This window comes from Dipodomys merriami, unplaced genomic scaffold, assembly GCF_024711535.1.
Source record: "Dipodomys merriami isolate MVZ:Mamm:240054 unplaced genomic scaffold, mDipMer1.0.p SCAF_3, whole genome shotgun sequence".
NCBI classification, from domain to species: Eukaryota; Metazoa; Chordata; class Mammalia; order Rodentia; family Heteromyidae; genus Dipodomys; species Dipodomys merriami.
This window is the reverse complement of record NW_027204492.1, coordinates 95,711,839-95,729,568: the sequence shown is the minus strand read 5'-3', so window position 1 is coordinate 95,729,568 and position 17,730 is coordinate 95,711,839. Positions and strand designations below refer to the sequence as shown.

The window sequence follows — 17,730 nt, the reverse complement described above, 5'->3', positions numbered from 1 at the left end:
TTAAGGAGTTTTGAAAGCCAGAAGTCAGTCTGCAAGAATGAGGTAAAACCTGTTTTTCATTTTTTGCTCTCAGTATTTTCTTGGCTTGTGTTTCTTGACATGAGAAGAAGAAAGAAACAGCAGTGAAATGGTATCAGGGATCAAATGTACATAACTTTAATTCCCTGTTGAGCTCCTTTAATGGCTGGAGGATGATCGTCAACTTGGGGAACCTGCTTCCATTTCTCATTGCCCAGTACATAATGATACGGGAGCATCAAGAAAAACCAGATGGAATGACTTGTTCATTCTATACCAGCATACATGCCCCATTTGAAGACTAAGAATATAACAAAGCCTGGCCACATTGGCTTAGACAGCTCCCCACTGGGGTGTATAATTTGGGACATATTTTCCTGTATACAATGTATTGGTAGAATATGTCCCATTGTTGCTGCTTTCTGAGCTGGATAACCCAATAATTTAAATTACAGTGTGGCGTAGCATTGCCTGATAGTCCCCTTAACTGTGTTTAGGAACTTCTTCTAGCTCCTTCAGTCTAATTTCTCACTTTTCCCAAGAGAAATATGCTACTGAAATTAGCTTCTGTGTTACTGTTACCATAATCCTTTGCTGCTTCAAATGTGGTCCATGGTCAGCAATATACACCTCAGTATCATCTGGGGCTTGTTAAAAGCAGAATCTTGGCTCCATCCTAGACATACAAAATTAGAATCTTAACTTTTATCAAGAGGCTCAAGTCATTTGTGTGTACATTGTGGTTTGAGAAGCACTGCTATTACACACGGTGCTATTTCCCAACATTATGTAGCTTTAAATGCCCTCTTCCCACTGCTGTACTATATCTTCTTCCTATTTTACCCTTCAAAGCACAATGCATATTCCTTTTCCTTTGTGAAATCTCCAATATTTGCTGCTAGCATCTTACTCCTATAATTCATTACTGTTAGTATTTGAACAAATTATTCGTATTTCATTACTTAAATGAGTCACATGTCCATATTTTTTACTGTTCCTGGGGTTTGAACTCAGGGCCTGGGCACTGTCTCTGAGCTTTCAGGTTCAAGGCTAGCAGTCCACGACTTTCAGCCACAGCTCTACTTCTGAATTTTTGGTAGTTAATTGAAGATAAGAGTCTTCTCGTGGGCTTTCTTGCCTAGGCTGGCTTCAAACTGTGGTCCCCACTCAGATCTGAGCCTCCTGAGTAGATAGGATAATAGTCATGAGCCACCAGCACCAAGCCATCTAATTATTAAGAGTACACTTTTTTCCCCAAAATGCCAACACCGGCATTACCCCTAATACTCAAGAATTGTTCTTGCTTGGAACTTTCCCTATTTTGTTTCCTTAGTTCTTTTGCTGCTTCCTGAAGTTCCTCCTCAAATCTGCTCCTCCAAGTTAATGTCTTCTCAAGGTCTTAGCAAATTTCCTTCCTGAAAGGCGTGGCTCTTCCCAGTAAGCCTGAAGAGAACTATAACTCCAAAAAGAGGAAAAAAATTTTTAACCACTTGCGAATTTGATCTTGTACAAAAAAAAGCTTCTAGTGTTTTAAATTTGAATACATAGGGAATTTTAAAAAGAAATTTATTTTGAAAGACAGTTATTTACTCTATTTCAGTGCCCACTGGTAACTCAAGATTTGTTTCCTAGATTGTAGGACATGCTATTTGTTGGTATCTCTTTTATTGGTATAAATACTCTGAGGCAAGAGACACACCACTGTGGCTACCATCTTCCTGAGTTCTAGGAAGGAAAGTGCACAAATCCTAACTACTTGTAAACAGTCATACGTGAGACTTGCCCCAAGGTAGACAAGTAGGTGCCGGGAACTCTATACTGCCTTTTCACTTTTACTCTCCTTTCCAAATCAACTCTTCCCACTTTAAACATCGTGTGTATTTTATTTTATTTATTATTTTGGTGGGACTAGGGTTTGAAATCAGTTTGTGGCTCACACCTAGCTACTCAAGAGGCTGGCAGCAGAAGGATCATGGTTTGAAGCTAAGAGAGGCAGAAAAGTAAGACCTTATCTCAGAAATAACCAGCAAAAACAGAGCTAGAGGTGTGACTCATATGGTAGAGTACAACCTTAGCAACCATAAGCCCATAAATTTTAACCCCAGGACTAAAACAAAAAAACACTCCCAAATAAAACAAAACAGTAGCAACAAAATAGTTCATATCTCCATTCTGAGTCTATATATCTTCCAAGTATACTGTTATACTGTATTAAATTTAAATCCTAAATATAACCCTTTTGTAGCTCAAAACTATAGTCCATGGAAATCAAAAGTTGTTTTGATGTCCTTTGATAGTCAAATAGCTTGTTTCTTTTTTTTTTTTTGAGCAAAAGCCTGTGCTACCACCAAATTGAAAGAAAAAGGAGTTGAGATGAAATAAATTTGGTAGGAAAATGACTAATTAAGATCAGATTCTTACTTTACTACATCTGAGTTTGGTGTGACAATAGTATGTCTCTGCATTTTATGCAGATGGGCACTTAGGACATGTTAGTGTGATTGGTAGTTGGGTAATATAGACAACTTAAAGTTGTTACAAATTCAGGAAGGACTGGCTGTCAGTTTAGATTGGGAGCTGTAATACAACATTAATAACTCATATTCAGTGAACTGCCGCTCTAAGAAACTTACTCCATATATTGTAAAAAAAAATCTTCCCATTTATCCTACCTACTTAAAAATAATTGGGGTGGTTTACAACAAATATGCAAGAGAAAAATCCTCTAGAGTAATACAGGCATGGACATAGCAATTGAGAGGCAGAAAGAGCTCAGTGTCAGTCTGGGCTACATAGTGAGATGCTATCTCAAAAATAAAATAAAAAGAGGAAAAGAAAGAAAAAGAAAGAAAGAAAGAAAGAAAGAAAGAAAGAAAGAAAGAAAGAAAGAAAGAAAGAAAGAAAGAAAGAAAGAAAGAAAGAAAGAAAGAAGGAAAGAAGGAAAGAAGGAAAGAAAGAAGGAAAGAAGGAAAGAAAGAAAGAAACTAGAAAACAAAGAAAGAAAGAAAGAAAGAAAGAAAGAAAGAAAGAAAGAAAGAAAGAAAGAAAGAAAGAAAAGGAAGGAAGGAAGGAAGGAAGGAAGGAAGGAAGGAAGGAAGGAAGGGGTAATAGGAAGCAGGAAATAAAAAAATAAAGAAATTAAAGAAAGAAGAAATATAAGAAGTAAAACCGTCTAGAATAGCCAGAGTTGCTGCAACTAAATAATTGTTCATTTGCTTTCAAGTTTAAGTTAAAATTCTAGATGTTCCTTTATCATAAAAACAAACAAATGTTAATTTGTGAAGTAGACTATCAGAGGAGCTGATCTCTCAGGCTTTCGTATATTGATGTTAGCAAACTGTGAGTGGTATCTTCAATAGCAACCTTGTAGAAATTTTGTTCCTTCTAGTATGTCCTTCCTATAGAAGCTAAAAATATGGTAAAATCCTAAGTGGAAAAAATATGTGGAAAGTCAGATTCATATAGTTCAAATATGCAGTGTTGTTCGGCTCCACCTAAGATTAGGAAATTTCAAGAATTTATGAATGATAATTTTAAACTAGTGTTTCTCAAACTTTAATATACGTGCACACTCCTGGTGGTCTTGTGAAAATTCTATTTCTAAATCAGTAGGTCTGTGTTAAATCCTAGGAATTTACATTTCTACCAGACTCCTAGGGGATGCTCGGGCTTCTGGTCCACAGAGTACACTTTGAGGAACAGATCTCAGATATTTCTAATGGGATTTTCACAGACATTTGAGGACAGATCTTTCTAGAGTCTTTATCATGTACCTTAGGTGCAGATATCTTTATTATTTTAGGGCTGAAAAGATCTAGCATGGTATGTAGCGAAGTTGGTGGGTTTATGTGGATGGTGTAGGAATGAAAATAGGTATAGTTTTATCTCTATGCCTGTTCTAGTTAGGCTTTTTGACAAAAAAAAGAGAGAAGAAAAGAAAAGAAAAAATCTCTGAGACTTTCTCAAGTGAGTGAAAGAAAGAGAAGGCAGGAGGAATAAGAATGTGTCTTGTAGAAATTTGACAGGAACTCCTAAGGGAGTAGCCCCAAGCTGCTAGAAAATAAGAGAGCTGTAAGGACCAGCAAGCTACCTGTCTCTAAATTTATTTCAATATCGTTGTTGCTCATAGTATTTCTGCCTCAGTCATCTTAAACTCTCATTCTTGGGTGGCTTGTTCAGTCATTCTCCTTCACATTTCCTGCTAACTACCACTAAACTCCAGTTTGCACCAGACCTTACCTTCCATTAGCATCAGTGGTGATTGTTGACAGCTTCAATTATTTTGAACATGAATTTCAGATTGCTGCAAAAAGGAATTTGATCAGCAACTGTATGCCTTGGAACACTGGTACACCCAGGACTTGCTTGCCATTATCAGTAGAATCAATCAGTACTGATGGGGGAAGGGCAGAGAAACCTAGAAAAGGAAATGTAGGTAGCAATGACTGCCATTTCAGAGGCCTTGTGCACAGAGACACTTGCCCCAGGAAGGGGTCTACAACAGATACCAGTATTTTGTGACTTGGTCCATTGTATTCAATCCCTTAGTAAAAGTCATCTCTTCTCTACATGGCGATGATTCAGTCATAGCATGACCTTCAGGCAGGACCAATAAACATAGCATTTGCTTTATAATAATGCTTTTTCATTTCTTCATACTCAGAGACCATTCCACTAGAAATATTTCACAGGATCAGTGAAGGGACTCCATTAAACTAATAAAACCATTTAAAGCAAGCCTTCTCACAGACCTTCTTTGTATTTTCACTTATTTCATTTTAATTCAGTAGAAAGAAACATTTAAAGAACCTAATGAAGCCAAAAGACCAACATATTACAGGTTTTTGGTGCTGCAAATACAGGAGATGGAATTTGGACTTGTTTTGGTAAAGACCTGCTGGTCAGGAAGTCCCTCTGCTACCTCTAGCCAGTTTTCCTCCCCTACACGTATTGGTAAAGCTGCTGCCTCCTTCCTAGTACTGTGACTTCAGAGTGTTTTGAAAGCAAAGAGGCCATGTTCTTGGAAGGAGGGAGTGTGCTCATGCCCTGCGTCCCTGAGAGCTTGCCACAGAAAATGGAGAAAGCAGACAAGAACAAAATCCATCTAGTATCCCAGCGTCTCACCTCCTTTCTTTTTTTTTTTCTCTCCACTCTGTTTAGAGAGAAAAAGAAGGGCACATTGTTCACCCCTGCAACAGACATTTAATAAGTACTATTTTCCATTCTTATTTTCTGATCAATACACTCAAGGGTAGGTCTTGTCTGTTTCCAGAGATAAAGAACTGCATGCATAACCAGTCTCTATCCAGGCGAACAAGTGCCGCTTTCTCTTTGTTTTTCACAGTGTTTTTGAGAGATAAGAGGAAGCCATGAAGATGTGATGCATGACCAGAGGAGGTTTTAAAATAATATTTCATAAACTCATTCCTCATTTGAGCTGTGGATTAGGAGTGGAAAGAATGAGGAGGGTGCTGCATATTGCACAAGCTGATTTTTTCCCCCTGGGTTAAAAAACAAGCAGGCAAATACATATGAGCATAAAAACATGAATAAATGTTCAACCAAAGGAAAGAATAAGTGAATTTTCAATTATGGATACAAAAGTCAGATAGCAAACATGTTAATAATTCAAATGAGCCCTGAAAATTCAGTGACTAGTTTCCTACCACAAAAATTGCTTCTGTTATATGGATTCAAAGTCAATATTGGGAAGACAGGACCTGTATATAGCCAAATAGCAAAGTATATTTCCAAAAACATGTGGAATGGAGGCAGAATATCATCCTATTAAGTACATGCCTTTCAAAGCTCTTAGATTTGGGGGAGAGATTCAGGATGGAGGAGTGGATTTCAGATTACTGATACAAGATTTCCTAGAGTAGGACTATTATTAAATAAGTTGCTCCAATAAAGGCAGAGAGAGTATTTTTGATCGTAAATGAAATTTTAGTAGCAATTTGAATTGGTGTGGGGTAGCCATTAGACTAAAGAAGTACCTGGGGCAAATTTGATGTGACAGAGAAGATGCAAAGAAACACAGGGTGTTCAGGGACAACAAGCAGAAAAGAAGAAATAAATTCAAGAGACAGATATAGGTTGTTCATAAATGGAAATTTTTAAATGGAAGGTCATGGCATAATTGTTTCTGAATAGCTAAAAACTGAGGAGAAAGTAAAATCTTAGTGAAAACTGAGCGGTGCTTTGTTGTCCATATTTGATAATCAATATTACTGTTTCTTTCCAACTCAGGTTCCTGAATTTTTATTGTTCAGTTGTTAACTTTTGTTAACAACTCCATCACTAGATAGTCAATTACCCATAGAAGGCAAATGCATCCTGTTCCTTCCAGAATTTTCCTACACTACCTAGTATAGGGCCTTATGATAATTAGCAGAATTAATTTTCTTCTTTCTTTTAGACAAGGAGTCACTAAATACTCTAGGCTGGCCTTGAACTCACAGTCCTCCTGCCTGAGCTGATTTATAGGACTGAAAGACCACACCTACCAACAATTTCCTATTGAAGTAATCATTGTTTTAAATTAGTGTTAGATTTGAGGACATAACTTTCTAGTATTATATAAATCATCAGAGGATTGAGTTATGACTTAACTAATTAGGACCTAATTTCAAAAGGAATTGGTGGGTCTAATGCCAGTTCTTGCCAGGAAAATGAGGTCTATGCAATTTCAGAGAGAAACCAAAATCTAGTGGACATTGGGGAAGACAGCAGAGGTTTTGTCTATCATATTCATTGCCATATTTTCAGCATCTACAACAGATGTTTAAGGCTGGTCTGGAATGGAGTAGTATCTTAAGAAATAGGTGTGGAGGAAAGAAAGGGAGGGGGGTAGAGAATAAAGGAAAAGAATGGGGCCAGGTGCCGGGTTCGTGCCTGTAATCCTAACTACTTAGGAAGCTGAGATCTGAGGATCATGGTTCGAAGCCAGCCTGGGCAGGAAAAGTCCATGAGACTCATCACCAATTAAGCATCAGAAACCCAGAAGTGGTGCTGTGGCTCAAGTGGTAGGGCACTCGCCTTGAGCTGAAAAGCTGAAGGACAATGCCCAGGCCCAGAGTTCAAGCCCCATGACTGACAAAAAAAGAGAAAAGAATGGGGAGAGCTTCATTTTTTAATTTTTTTATTATTATTAAAAAGGTAATGTATGGAAGGGTTACTGTAATGTAAGTCAGATAAAGAGAACATTTCTTTTTGGACAATCTTACCCCCTCCCTTGCTTTTCACACCAGTTAACCTGCACTTATTTAGTCACTCTTTTATTTCCAAGGGTGACCTCAGAACCTCATGTTCTGTGCTAGGCAGGAGAGATTCCAAAATGATGAGATCTCACAGTCTTTACTTTCTAAAAACAATAGATTTATCTGGTTAGGTCTATCAGATAGACTTAACTGACAGCTAGGTCTCTAGTGAGATAAAAACCTAACATAGCAGGAGGTAAATCCTTCACTTGGGCATGGGGCCTGGTGTTACCCTGAGCATGCCAGAAGGAGCATTCAATCTGCCCTGAGGAAAGACAGGAAGCAGAAAACAGTGCAAACCCGAGCCGAATCTTAATAAACTCTATCATGCTTTAAAGACTTGAGAACATTTTAATATCTATACTCCTAAAACTGAGGATAGATTGAACTAAATGTGGAAGACTGCATATTCTTGCATTTTAGCTGCTCTCTATTCAGAGTCATTTGATGTTAGAAGTAGTTTTTTCTTGCCTCTACTAGAGTGCGGTGAGTTTCAGGGAATGCAAATGGCTGTTGTGAATTTGTCATGCTGCAGCTTGTCAAAGAATTATGGCTTCATAAGCACAGTCTAAATGACATAAATTGAAGGTCTGGTGTCTGGGCCATACTTGTACTGTAGCATGTATCAGAAATAACAGCTTTGTTAAGTATAATCCATTAGCACCACTTCTTGTTCTTTTCTGGGTAAATTCCTGTTCTTGTGACAGGGATTAATGATCTAGCAGCTATAAGGTGGCCTTTACATTTTGTACCACCCTATAACATTAAAGATCTGTGCTTCACCTCAAAACTAACAAATTTTCTGAAATGGATACGTAAACTTGACATCAAAGAACAAGTCAGTGGCAAAAAACAATGAAATTATAGTTAGTTGCATTAATGTACATATAAGAAAAGATGCTAGGAACATGGCTAATGCACTTTTTTGTTGTTCCAGTGCTAAGACTTGAATTCAGGGCCTGGGAGCTGTACCTGAGCTTTTTCCACTCAAGGCTAGCACTCTACCCCTTGAGCCACAGCTCCACTTCTGGCTTTTGTATGGTTAATTAGAGATAAGAGTCTTATGGACTTCCCTTCCTGGGCTGGATTTGAACTGTGGTCCTCAGATCTCAGCCTCCTGAGTGGCTAAAATTATAAGTATGAGCTATTGGCTTCCAGCTGCTGATAGACTTTTTAAGCAAGAAAATACATAATGTCTAGAGGCAGATGATGGATTCTACTTTGACTTTTGCTTCTTAATTTCTTTATCCAGGTGCTGACTCCAGCACAGATCAAATCAATTTGCCAGGCAATTCTGGACTCCGGGAAGCAGTATGCTATTAAGAAGAGGAAACCATTCCCTCTGATGTATTCTTACTATGGAACTGAATACTTGGGTGAGTGAAAGTGTTGATACAGGCCAGTAGCTGGGGGCAATCTCTAATGTTAACCTTAGGTAAAGAATATAAGCTTTTTGTTGTTGTCGTTGTTGTTGATTGTGTGGCCTAAACTCTGGACCTGGGTGCTGTCCCTCAGCAATTCAGCTCAAAGCTAGCTTTCTACCACTTGAACCATAGCACCACTTCCAGCTTTTTCTGCCTATGTGGTGCTCAGGAATCGAACCCAGGACCTCATGCATGCAAGGCAAGCACTCTACCACTGAGCCACCTTCCCAGCTCAAGAATAGAAGCTTTTGTTATTGCTATAGGCCATTACTATTCATTTGCAAGAAATATTAAAATATCATTTAGAAGCAAATATTGAAAAGCATTTTAATTGATAATTTATTATTTGTTTTTATAAGCTGCCTGGCAGAAATGTAGCGCTTTTAATACTTTCCACTAAAGACTAAAATCCTTACTACTACTTGAAAACTCATCATCCTATTTTTATTTTTTTACTTAAGATGTCTCACTGTGTTTCCCAAGCTGCCCTTGACCTCCTTGGCTCAAGTCATCATCTTGTCTTGGCTTTCTAAATAGCTGGGACTATGGTCATGCACTGCTGTGCCAGGCTTAATTTTGCTGAAAGATTTTGAACAATTTTCACATATGGTTGAAGGTAGTGCCTCTACATAGGGGAACAGGATTTAGTCACTGATATTTTTCAGTTTGTAATAGTAGTGAATGAGCAACAACTACTGAAATGCAGTGACTAATTTCAAACTCTGATCCGTGCAAGGGGTAAATTCATTCCCCCATCTGAGTCCTTGCATGCCTGAGCAAGATTTGCAAGGCCCTTTGTAGACCACATACCTCTTTCTCCAGATTCAAAACTATCTTTTCCACATAGGTTCTGTCCAGCATAGTTTCCCACACACAAATTCACTTTATGTCTTTATATCACTGTGCAACTTCTTTTTTTCCTAGAATGCCTACCTTCTTGCATGCCCTCATCTAATTATAAGACGCAGACCTCCAGACTGCAACAAAGTCATGAGGTCTACTAATGCATTTTCTATGCTTTAAGCAAATGAATCATCGAACCTTTTCTGGGTGAACCTACTCACATGTTTCAGGTTTTCCCCTGTAGCAATTTGGGTAGTGTCATGTCTCTCTGCCCATAATGTTATTTGAAGCCCTCTTCACATAACACTATAATTAGTAGTTTACCTGTCAACCACCTTAGGAGATTACATGCACCTTCAGGATGGAGAGTTATAGTCATTCAGCTTTGTGATCCCTTGGACCTTTGCCACAGAGCCTGCCCATAATGAAGGTGCCCAAATGAATGAGTGAATAGCTAATGATTAATGAAAGTTTTTTTTTTTCCAAAAAACCCCCAAGAAACCCTTTTAGTTCCTGTTTAAATTTCCCTGGAATCAGACCTTGAGCTAAGGAATTGCATGTAAAGTTTTTATTTAAAAGGTGATCCCAGAAAGTATTTATAGAGGAGTAAGGAAATGAGATAGGGAAGAGAAAAATGATAATTGAGTGTGTAATAAAAAGCAATTTTGGAGAACTGAGGCTGTTTTACTGAGATCATAGAACATGCCTCAGAATTGTCTCATCCAAGGACTGAGAAAACTCAGATGTGACTCCACCATCTCCCTGCTTTATTAATCTGCTGTTCCAGGAGTGTTAATTCCCTAGTAATCTTGACCTATCTCTGTGAACTGAGCACATTTCTATACCCAGACAAGGCCTCAGGCAGAATGATAGGCACTTGAGGTAGAAATGGGGAGCACAGGTACACCTGAATGGTGAGTGTGACAAGGCACTGACAGTGTCTGCCTGAGTCCTCTGATGGGACTATTCTTTACATTCTGAAGATTTTTAGAGGAATTAGCATTCTAGCTATTGACATACGTAGTAAATGCCAAACTTCTATTGACTGTATACACATTTTCCTGAAAAGCAAACTTCTAACAATCCCAAATCCAGTGAGAGAAAAGTACTTTCAAATTTCATGGTGTTATTTAAAAAAAATCTCTAAAGTAAGAATTGTCAGCAAACTTTTCTTATTTTATTTTCTTTGATTATTTGTACAAGTGGGTATCAGTTAATAATATTAATTTATGAGTACATTGAGTCTTGATCAATGCCATGCCTTCCATCATTTCTATCTATTCCAACCCTCCCATTCTCTCGAGTTACTTGGCTCCATTTGAACATATGTACAGTGAGTACTGTGACTGTATTCAACCACCTTTCCTCTCTCCATTTGTCCCTTCCTCTCCCATTAGGTCCCACCTCCCTCACACAAAACAGGTTTCAGTTTCTTTCTTTTTGAAAAGTGTTGTTGTAAAGGTGATTACAGAGGGTTTACAGTTATATAAGTCTCTTTTTCTCTGAAAAGTTTAACAGTAAAATATTTTGTTTATTCTTTATGGGTTGGGCCATGATCTCTTACAAATATAATTGTGCTGTTATAGCATAAAAGCAGCAACAGATCATGTGCAAATGAATGACTTGGCAATGTTCCAAAAGAACTTTGTTTACAAAAATAGGCAGTAGGCTAGATTTTTGTCTACTAGTAGCCTAGATCTTTGGTAACTTATGTGTGAAAGTACTATACATGCTTTCAAGTAATATTGTCACATCTTTTTTGGCAGTATTGGGGTTTTAACTCAGGGCATTGTTCTTGCTAAACAGGCACTTTACCACCTGAGTCATACTTTCAGCCTTTTTTGCTTTTGTTGTTTTTCAAATAGGATATCACATTGATGCCTTGTCCTATATGGGTTGTGATCCTCCTATTTACACTTTGCACTTAGCTGGAATGATAAGTGTGTGCCACTGCACACAGTTTTTTATTGGTGAAGATAGAATCTCATGAACATTTCCCCTGGGCTTTCAAAATAGGTAAAACTACAATCATGAGCCACCATGACCATATATTTAAAAATATATTACACCATCCTATTTTGTCTTACTCTTTTTTTGCCAGTCATGGGGCCTGAACTCTGGACCTGTGTGCTGTCCCTCAACTGTTCAGCTCAAGGCTAGCGCTCTACCCCTTGAACCACAGTGCCACTTCTGGCCTTTTCTGCTTATGTGGTGCTGAGGAATTGAGCCCAGGGACTCATGCATGCAAGGCAAGCACTCTTCCACTAAGCCACCTTCCCAGCCCTGTCTTAACTCTTTTTAAAATCAGTGCAGGTTAATTGCATAAAGGAAGGTGTTTCATTGTGACATTTCCTTGCCTGCATATAAGATACTTAGGTCATTTTCACTCCCTTTATTTCTTATTCCCTCTCATTCCTCCTTTGAAAAAAAATAATTTTAATGGGTTTATTACGGAATTTTCATATGTGTGCATAAAATGCACACCAATCATATTCAACCCCAATCATCCTTTTCTCCATTTCTGCTGGCCCCCCTAAAATAGTCCCCCTTGAACATTCCTGTCCTGTTTTGTTTTACTTCTTGATACTTCATATGACACTAGACATATATTTGTCTTTCTGAATCTGCCTTATTTCCCTTAATATGATGATCTCCAAGTTCATCCATTTTCCTGAAAATGGAATCATTTAATTTTCTTTTTAAAATTATCTTACATTTGTTAAACAGGTAGGTATTTTATTATAATATTTCTATACGTGTTAACAGTATATTCCAATCAGTCTCTTCCTTGTTTCACTCTCCCTTCCTTCTTTCCCTACTTCCCAAAATAATTTCAACAGGTTTTATTGTTTGATTTTCACAGTTGCAGACAATGTATTATGACTATATTCTTCATTTTGTCTTCATTGTTAGCCCAACCCCCTCCCATCTGTACCCACTCATCAGCAGAGCCTACTTCTCTTCTTTATGGCTGAATAATATCCATTGTATACACATACCACATTTTCTTTGTTCATTTATCACCTGAGTCATTCATTTTATCCTATGATACTTTTTCACTAAATTAAGCTGGCTCTTCTGTCTAATTATCTGTGTGAATTATGCTTTATTTTTCTATACAGGGGCAGCTCATGGACTGTCATCCATTCTCCAAATGCTTCTTTCTTACCATGAGCACCTCAAGCCTTCAGATCGGGAGCTGGTGTGGCAGAGTGTGGACTTCCTCATGGAACAGGAACAGAATTGTAACTGGCCACCTGAGCTTGGCGAAACCATTGAGAGAGAAAACGAGCTGGTCCACTGGTGCCATGGAGCTCCAGGTCTCATGCACATTGTTGTCTGAAAAAGGGCCTTTTTTCTAGTTTAGACAAAGGGAGGTTCCTTACACCATTCTAGGGCATTACTACATAAAATAACAAGACTAAGATGATAACTTACAAGCAAAAATGTCTAGATTTTTTTAAATCTCTGACATTATATGTATATGTATATGTATAGAGAGAGAGAAAGAAGAAGAGGGGAAGGAGGAGGAAGAGGGGGAGGAGGTGGAGGAGGAGGAGGCAGAAAAATATATGTAATCACAATCTTTAAAACCTTGGGAGGGGTAGCTTAGTGAGTGCTTACCATGCGCAAAGCTATGGTTTGATTCTCAGCCCCAAAACAGTTTTCAGAGCTTATTTTAAAAAAAGTAAATGAAGATAGGTCCTGGTGGTGGCTCACACCTGTAATCCTAGCTACTCAGAAGCCTGAGATCTGAAGACTGTGGTTCAAAACCAGCCCAGACGTAGACACTCTTCTCTCCGATTAATCAACAAGAAGCCCTTAGTGGATCTGTAGCAAATGGTACAGTCCTAACCTTGAGCAAAAAAGCTTAAGGACAGTACCCAGGCCCTGAGTTCAAGCCCCAGGAATGGCACAAAAAAAGTAGAAAGAAATGGAGGAAATTAATTTTGATAATATATTACATAACTCAATGGTCAACCAATCTAAAAATTGAAATAGTTCATATTTTTAAATATCCAATGTACACTTTTAAAACCCTGTGTATATTTTACATTTACATAATTCTACAATTCAAACTAGCTACATTTCAAAAGCTTTGTAGCCACATTGAAAGGTGCAGATTGGAAATCTAGTAAATCTTTCGGAGACACTTACTTGGTATGTAGCATAGGCAAATGATAGCTTGTTAAAAATCCCTAATCTCAGTCCTGCCTTGCCTCACTAAATCAGAATCAGCATTTAAATAATAACTTAGGCAATCTGTATGTGCTTTAAGTATGAGGTACAAGCTTTCAACTTTTTTCAACTAATGTTTCCAATAATAGCTAATAAAAAGTCTAGAGAAATGAGAAGCCATCCCCAGTGAACTTCCTGGAATTGAGCCTAGACACTTATCAAACTCCATTACCCACCGGCTTCTCCCTACTCCACCTTTATTTAATCCCATTACACTGCTAATTAAGTCTTTGGAGACTGGCAATTTGAAAGGAGTCAAATTCAAACAAATCAATTAATTTTGGTTAATGTCCAGGGGAGAGACTGAGATATCAAAATAACACAAAATTTTAGATTAGGAGTGGATTTACTTTCAAGGCTATGCATGTTTGAATCATAAGAGTAAAACTTCAGACTGTATTTGATTTCTCTTCATTTTGTTACCTGATTTTTATTGCCTCATTCACCCCCTTTATTTAATGTCATTAAATCTAACAAGAATTATTTTTTTTCTTAGTATAATTTGAGTAGATGTGTAATATAGACCATAGTCTATTGGCATATTTCTCTGACTGCCATATTTACTTGCCGAAAGAGCTTCAAGCTATGGGCTTGCACATTATATGTCCAGGCTAACTACTGCCAATTATACTTCTTTTTTTTTTCTGTCAGTCTTGGGGCTTGAACTCTGGGCTTGGGCGCTGTTCTTGCGCTCTTCAGCTCAAGGTGAGCGCTTTGCCTCTTGAGCCACAGTGCTACTTCCGGTTTTCTAGTGGTTTATTGAAGATCAGAGTCTCACAGACTTTTCTGCCTGGGCTGGCTTTGAACCGTGATCTTCAGATGTCAGCCTCCTGAGTAGCTAGGATTACAGGCGTGAGCCACTAGTGCCCGGCCCATTACTTCTTGTTTTAATCTTTTTTGGGGGGGAAAACATAGAAGTTATTTACCATCCTGGACATTTTATTTTTTTTCTTGTTATACTTGATATTTCCATTTCCCACTCCCTTTCATCATTATCAATTATAGTCTCTGGATATCCTCCAAGCATCCTAGTACTCTTGAATATTGGAAATGTCCCAAATTAAATACAGAATATTTTAGAGAACTCACTGTGCTAGTAAAACTCCCTTAATAGAGAGGGAAGATGATCTACTAAAATGAATGAATGAGCCAGTTAATTGATGTGTGTGTCTTTGATGGGCAGTTAGTCTGTCCTTTCTATATACCAATTACCATCTGTCTGCAAATCATGTACTGTAACAGTTGCAGCACAGCACTCATCATCACATTGGAGGCTCTATTTATTTTCCTTCATCATTTTAATAAGTATTTTGAGAAGATTAACCATATGTTCCAAAGCAAAATCATTCAATCCATGGACTCCCACTACCAAAAGTAAATCAATTTATAAATGGATAAAAAGTGAAATGGGTTCCATCATTTTTGCCAACTCCGATCTCCACCTCAAAGGTTTTGGTCTTCCTTTTATAGAGTGCTACAAAAACAACATCAAGAGTGATTATAAATTGAAGCAGGTCAAAGAAAATCAAGACCTTGCTGAAGGTGACAAGAAATCCCTCCAAAATTCTAAAATAGGAAATAACCTAGAAAAATCATTTCATTTGTCTGAAGAAAAAAAATTAAGAGTAGATTGATGAGCAGCACAGATGGTTTTGGGTGGCAGAGCAATCCTGTGATTAAAAACCTGCCAGAAATAATCCACAGCATTGAACTTCATTAATGCTACCTTATCTCCCCTTTTGTTTCCTATTGACTTATCTTCAGCCTACCTAAGGCAATAGCCTGAGGTATCATTTATGCAATTTAGAAATAGTTCTTGATTTTAGGTTAATAATTCTGGGTTCTAATTGCAGCTCTACCACTTTCCAGCTAAATAACCTTGAGAAAGTCATTCTCTTCTGTGAAATACGCATGTCAAGATGGAGTAGAGCAACTCAATCTTCTTAACACCATAAACCCCTTTGGTACTTGGACCCTTGCTGCTCCTAAGGGAATATCCCAAATGCTTTGCAAATACCCACATTTATAAGGCCTATAGTGGCATAGAGCTTTTTCTCCACTCAGTGCAGTAAAGTATTGCAGGAAAATTCATATGATACCTTCATAGCCTTGATGATTCTGAAATACAGGATGGAAGTCATTTACAAAATCATTAAAATAAATTCTGTGGTTAAAATAACCTCCTGGATGCATCAGGTTACATCATTACTGTGGCAACACTGACATTGCATTTCCTGTACTCTGTGTGAAACACAAGTGTGAGTAGTTTCAAAAAGTCACTTGATAAGGCTCTTGACTTCAGTGACTTTGAATAAAGAACAGCTTTTGAAGCACAGATTGATCACTAAGCTTTGCAATACTTCAGCAAAGTTGCACTTTCCCAAAATGGACCTAGGTGGAGTACACGTTCCAAATCTGGCTGACACAGTTTGCTTGTTTTTTTGTTTGTTTGTTTGTTTTTTGTTTTTTAAACTACATCTTATGGTTTCCAATATTTATTCTCAGACCATCTTTATTAAGTAATCATGCAATTCCTCAGTGGCATTTGGCAAGGCCAAATAAATTTAAAAGTTTTTCAAAGGCCCTTTAGCCTACCATTCTATGATCTAGGCTGCGGGAAGAGGCTGTTTCATTTTGTCCCAGAACCACAGGATCAATAGCTTTTAAGTTGTCCAGGCTAATGGCCTGGTGTAGCAATTACACTGTCTCAGCACTTGTTCTCTCCACATCTCTCAATTTACTCCAATTATGGGGCCTTGCTGGGATGAGAAATTAGGCATCTATATCTATATCAGAGATATAGATATGTTTACACATATCTATACATATGCATATATACATATGTGTATACATACATACATACGTACATATACATACACACACATATGGAGGAGCCCTTTGGCATGGCCAAACACCATACCACAGGGAAGGGGAACAGAATAAATAAATAAGATACAATTCCTCCCTTTGGGGGCATTATACTAGAGGAGGCAGATATGGAAATAGATTATTTTAATGTTATTTTGTAGAAGTACAACAATTTGTATAGGGAGTGGTGGAAGCCCAGAGGAGAGATTTCTGGTGCTGATTCCAAGTTCAGTGAAGGTGATGCCTGGGGTAAGTTGGGCCAAGAAAGATAGGAATCTTTTTCTAGGAGAAGTGAACAACGGGAGCATTTAGAAGCATGAAAGCACTGTGGGCGGTAAAGTTTTACTCAAGTAAAATGCTTCAGTCAGGGCATGAAAGAGAAGAGTGAGAGAACAAAGCAGGTGCTGGATCACAAAGGACTTTCTGTTTCATACTAGGGCACCTAGGTGAGAGAGCAATTTAGCCATTCCTTGCTTGGAACACCTCCCTTTTCAACACACTCTATGCTGGGTGTCTGAAAGCAGAGCCTGCTATCAGGTGGACCACATAAGGCCACAGAAAAGTAGGATATGGAAAAGGAGGAAAACCAAAGATTATGGCCTGCCTGGAGCATAGTTTTGTCTCAACTCTGCATAGACATTAAGTGACATAGATTATACACATGAACAAAAGAAACAGTACAAAAACCACCCCAGTATTCTGTCTTGAGGCAAGCAAGCCTCCTTTTGCAGTCCTGTATGGCTAAAACTTGCCGAGGAGTGGGTGCACAATATAATCTTTCATCTGACTGTGGGGGAAATCTCTCATGAAAGTAGCATCTGTAAGTTCTATTTAGCAATCAGTCAACTTTTACAGGAATTGAGAGAGATGCCTCTGATGGTAAAGTAAAGGATATCTGATCAGGGCACCAACAACATCTGGAACACCTAGCTAATTCCTCTTCATCTTCCACTATTCAAGTTAGATGGTGACAATCTTTCTTTCTAGTAGGCCTTTCATACCACCAGCTATTGTGCAGGGACTGACCTATGTCCTCTCATGACATCTGTATCACACATAGCCTAATTATTTAATACCTC

General features: G+C 38.1%; 1 protein-coding gene across 1 annotated transcript in view; it reads left to right on the top strand.

The window, feature by feature from the left end:
* Lancl3 (LanC like family member 3) overlaps nucleotides 1-17,730 on the top strand; it is a 100,109-nt gene that overhangs the window by 67,758 nt on the left and 14,621 nt on the right. The window contains exons 2-3 of the mRNA XM_070040651.1: nucleotides 8,530-8,653; nucleotides 12,667-12,864. Coding sequence (XP_069896752.1) covers nucleotides 8,530-8,653; nucleotides 12,667-12,864 — 322 coding nt within the window. The remainder of the gene's footprint in view (nucleotides 1-8,529; nucleotides 8,654-12,666; nucleotides 12,865-17,730) is intronic.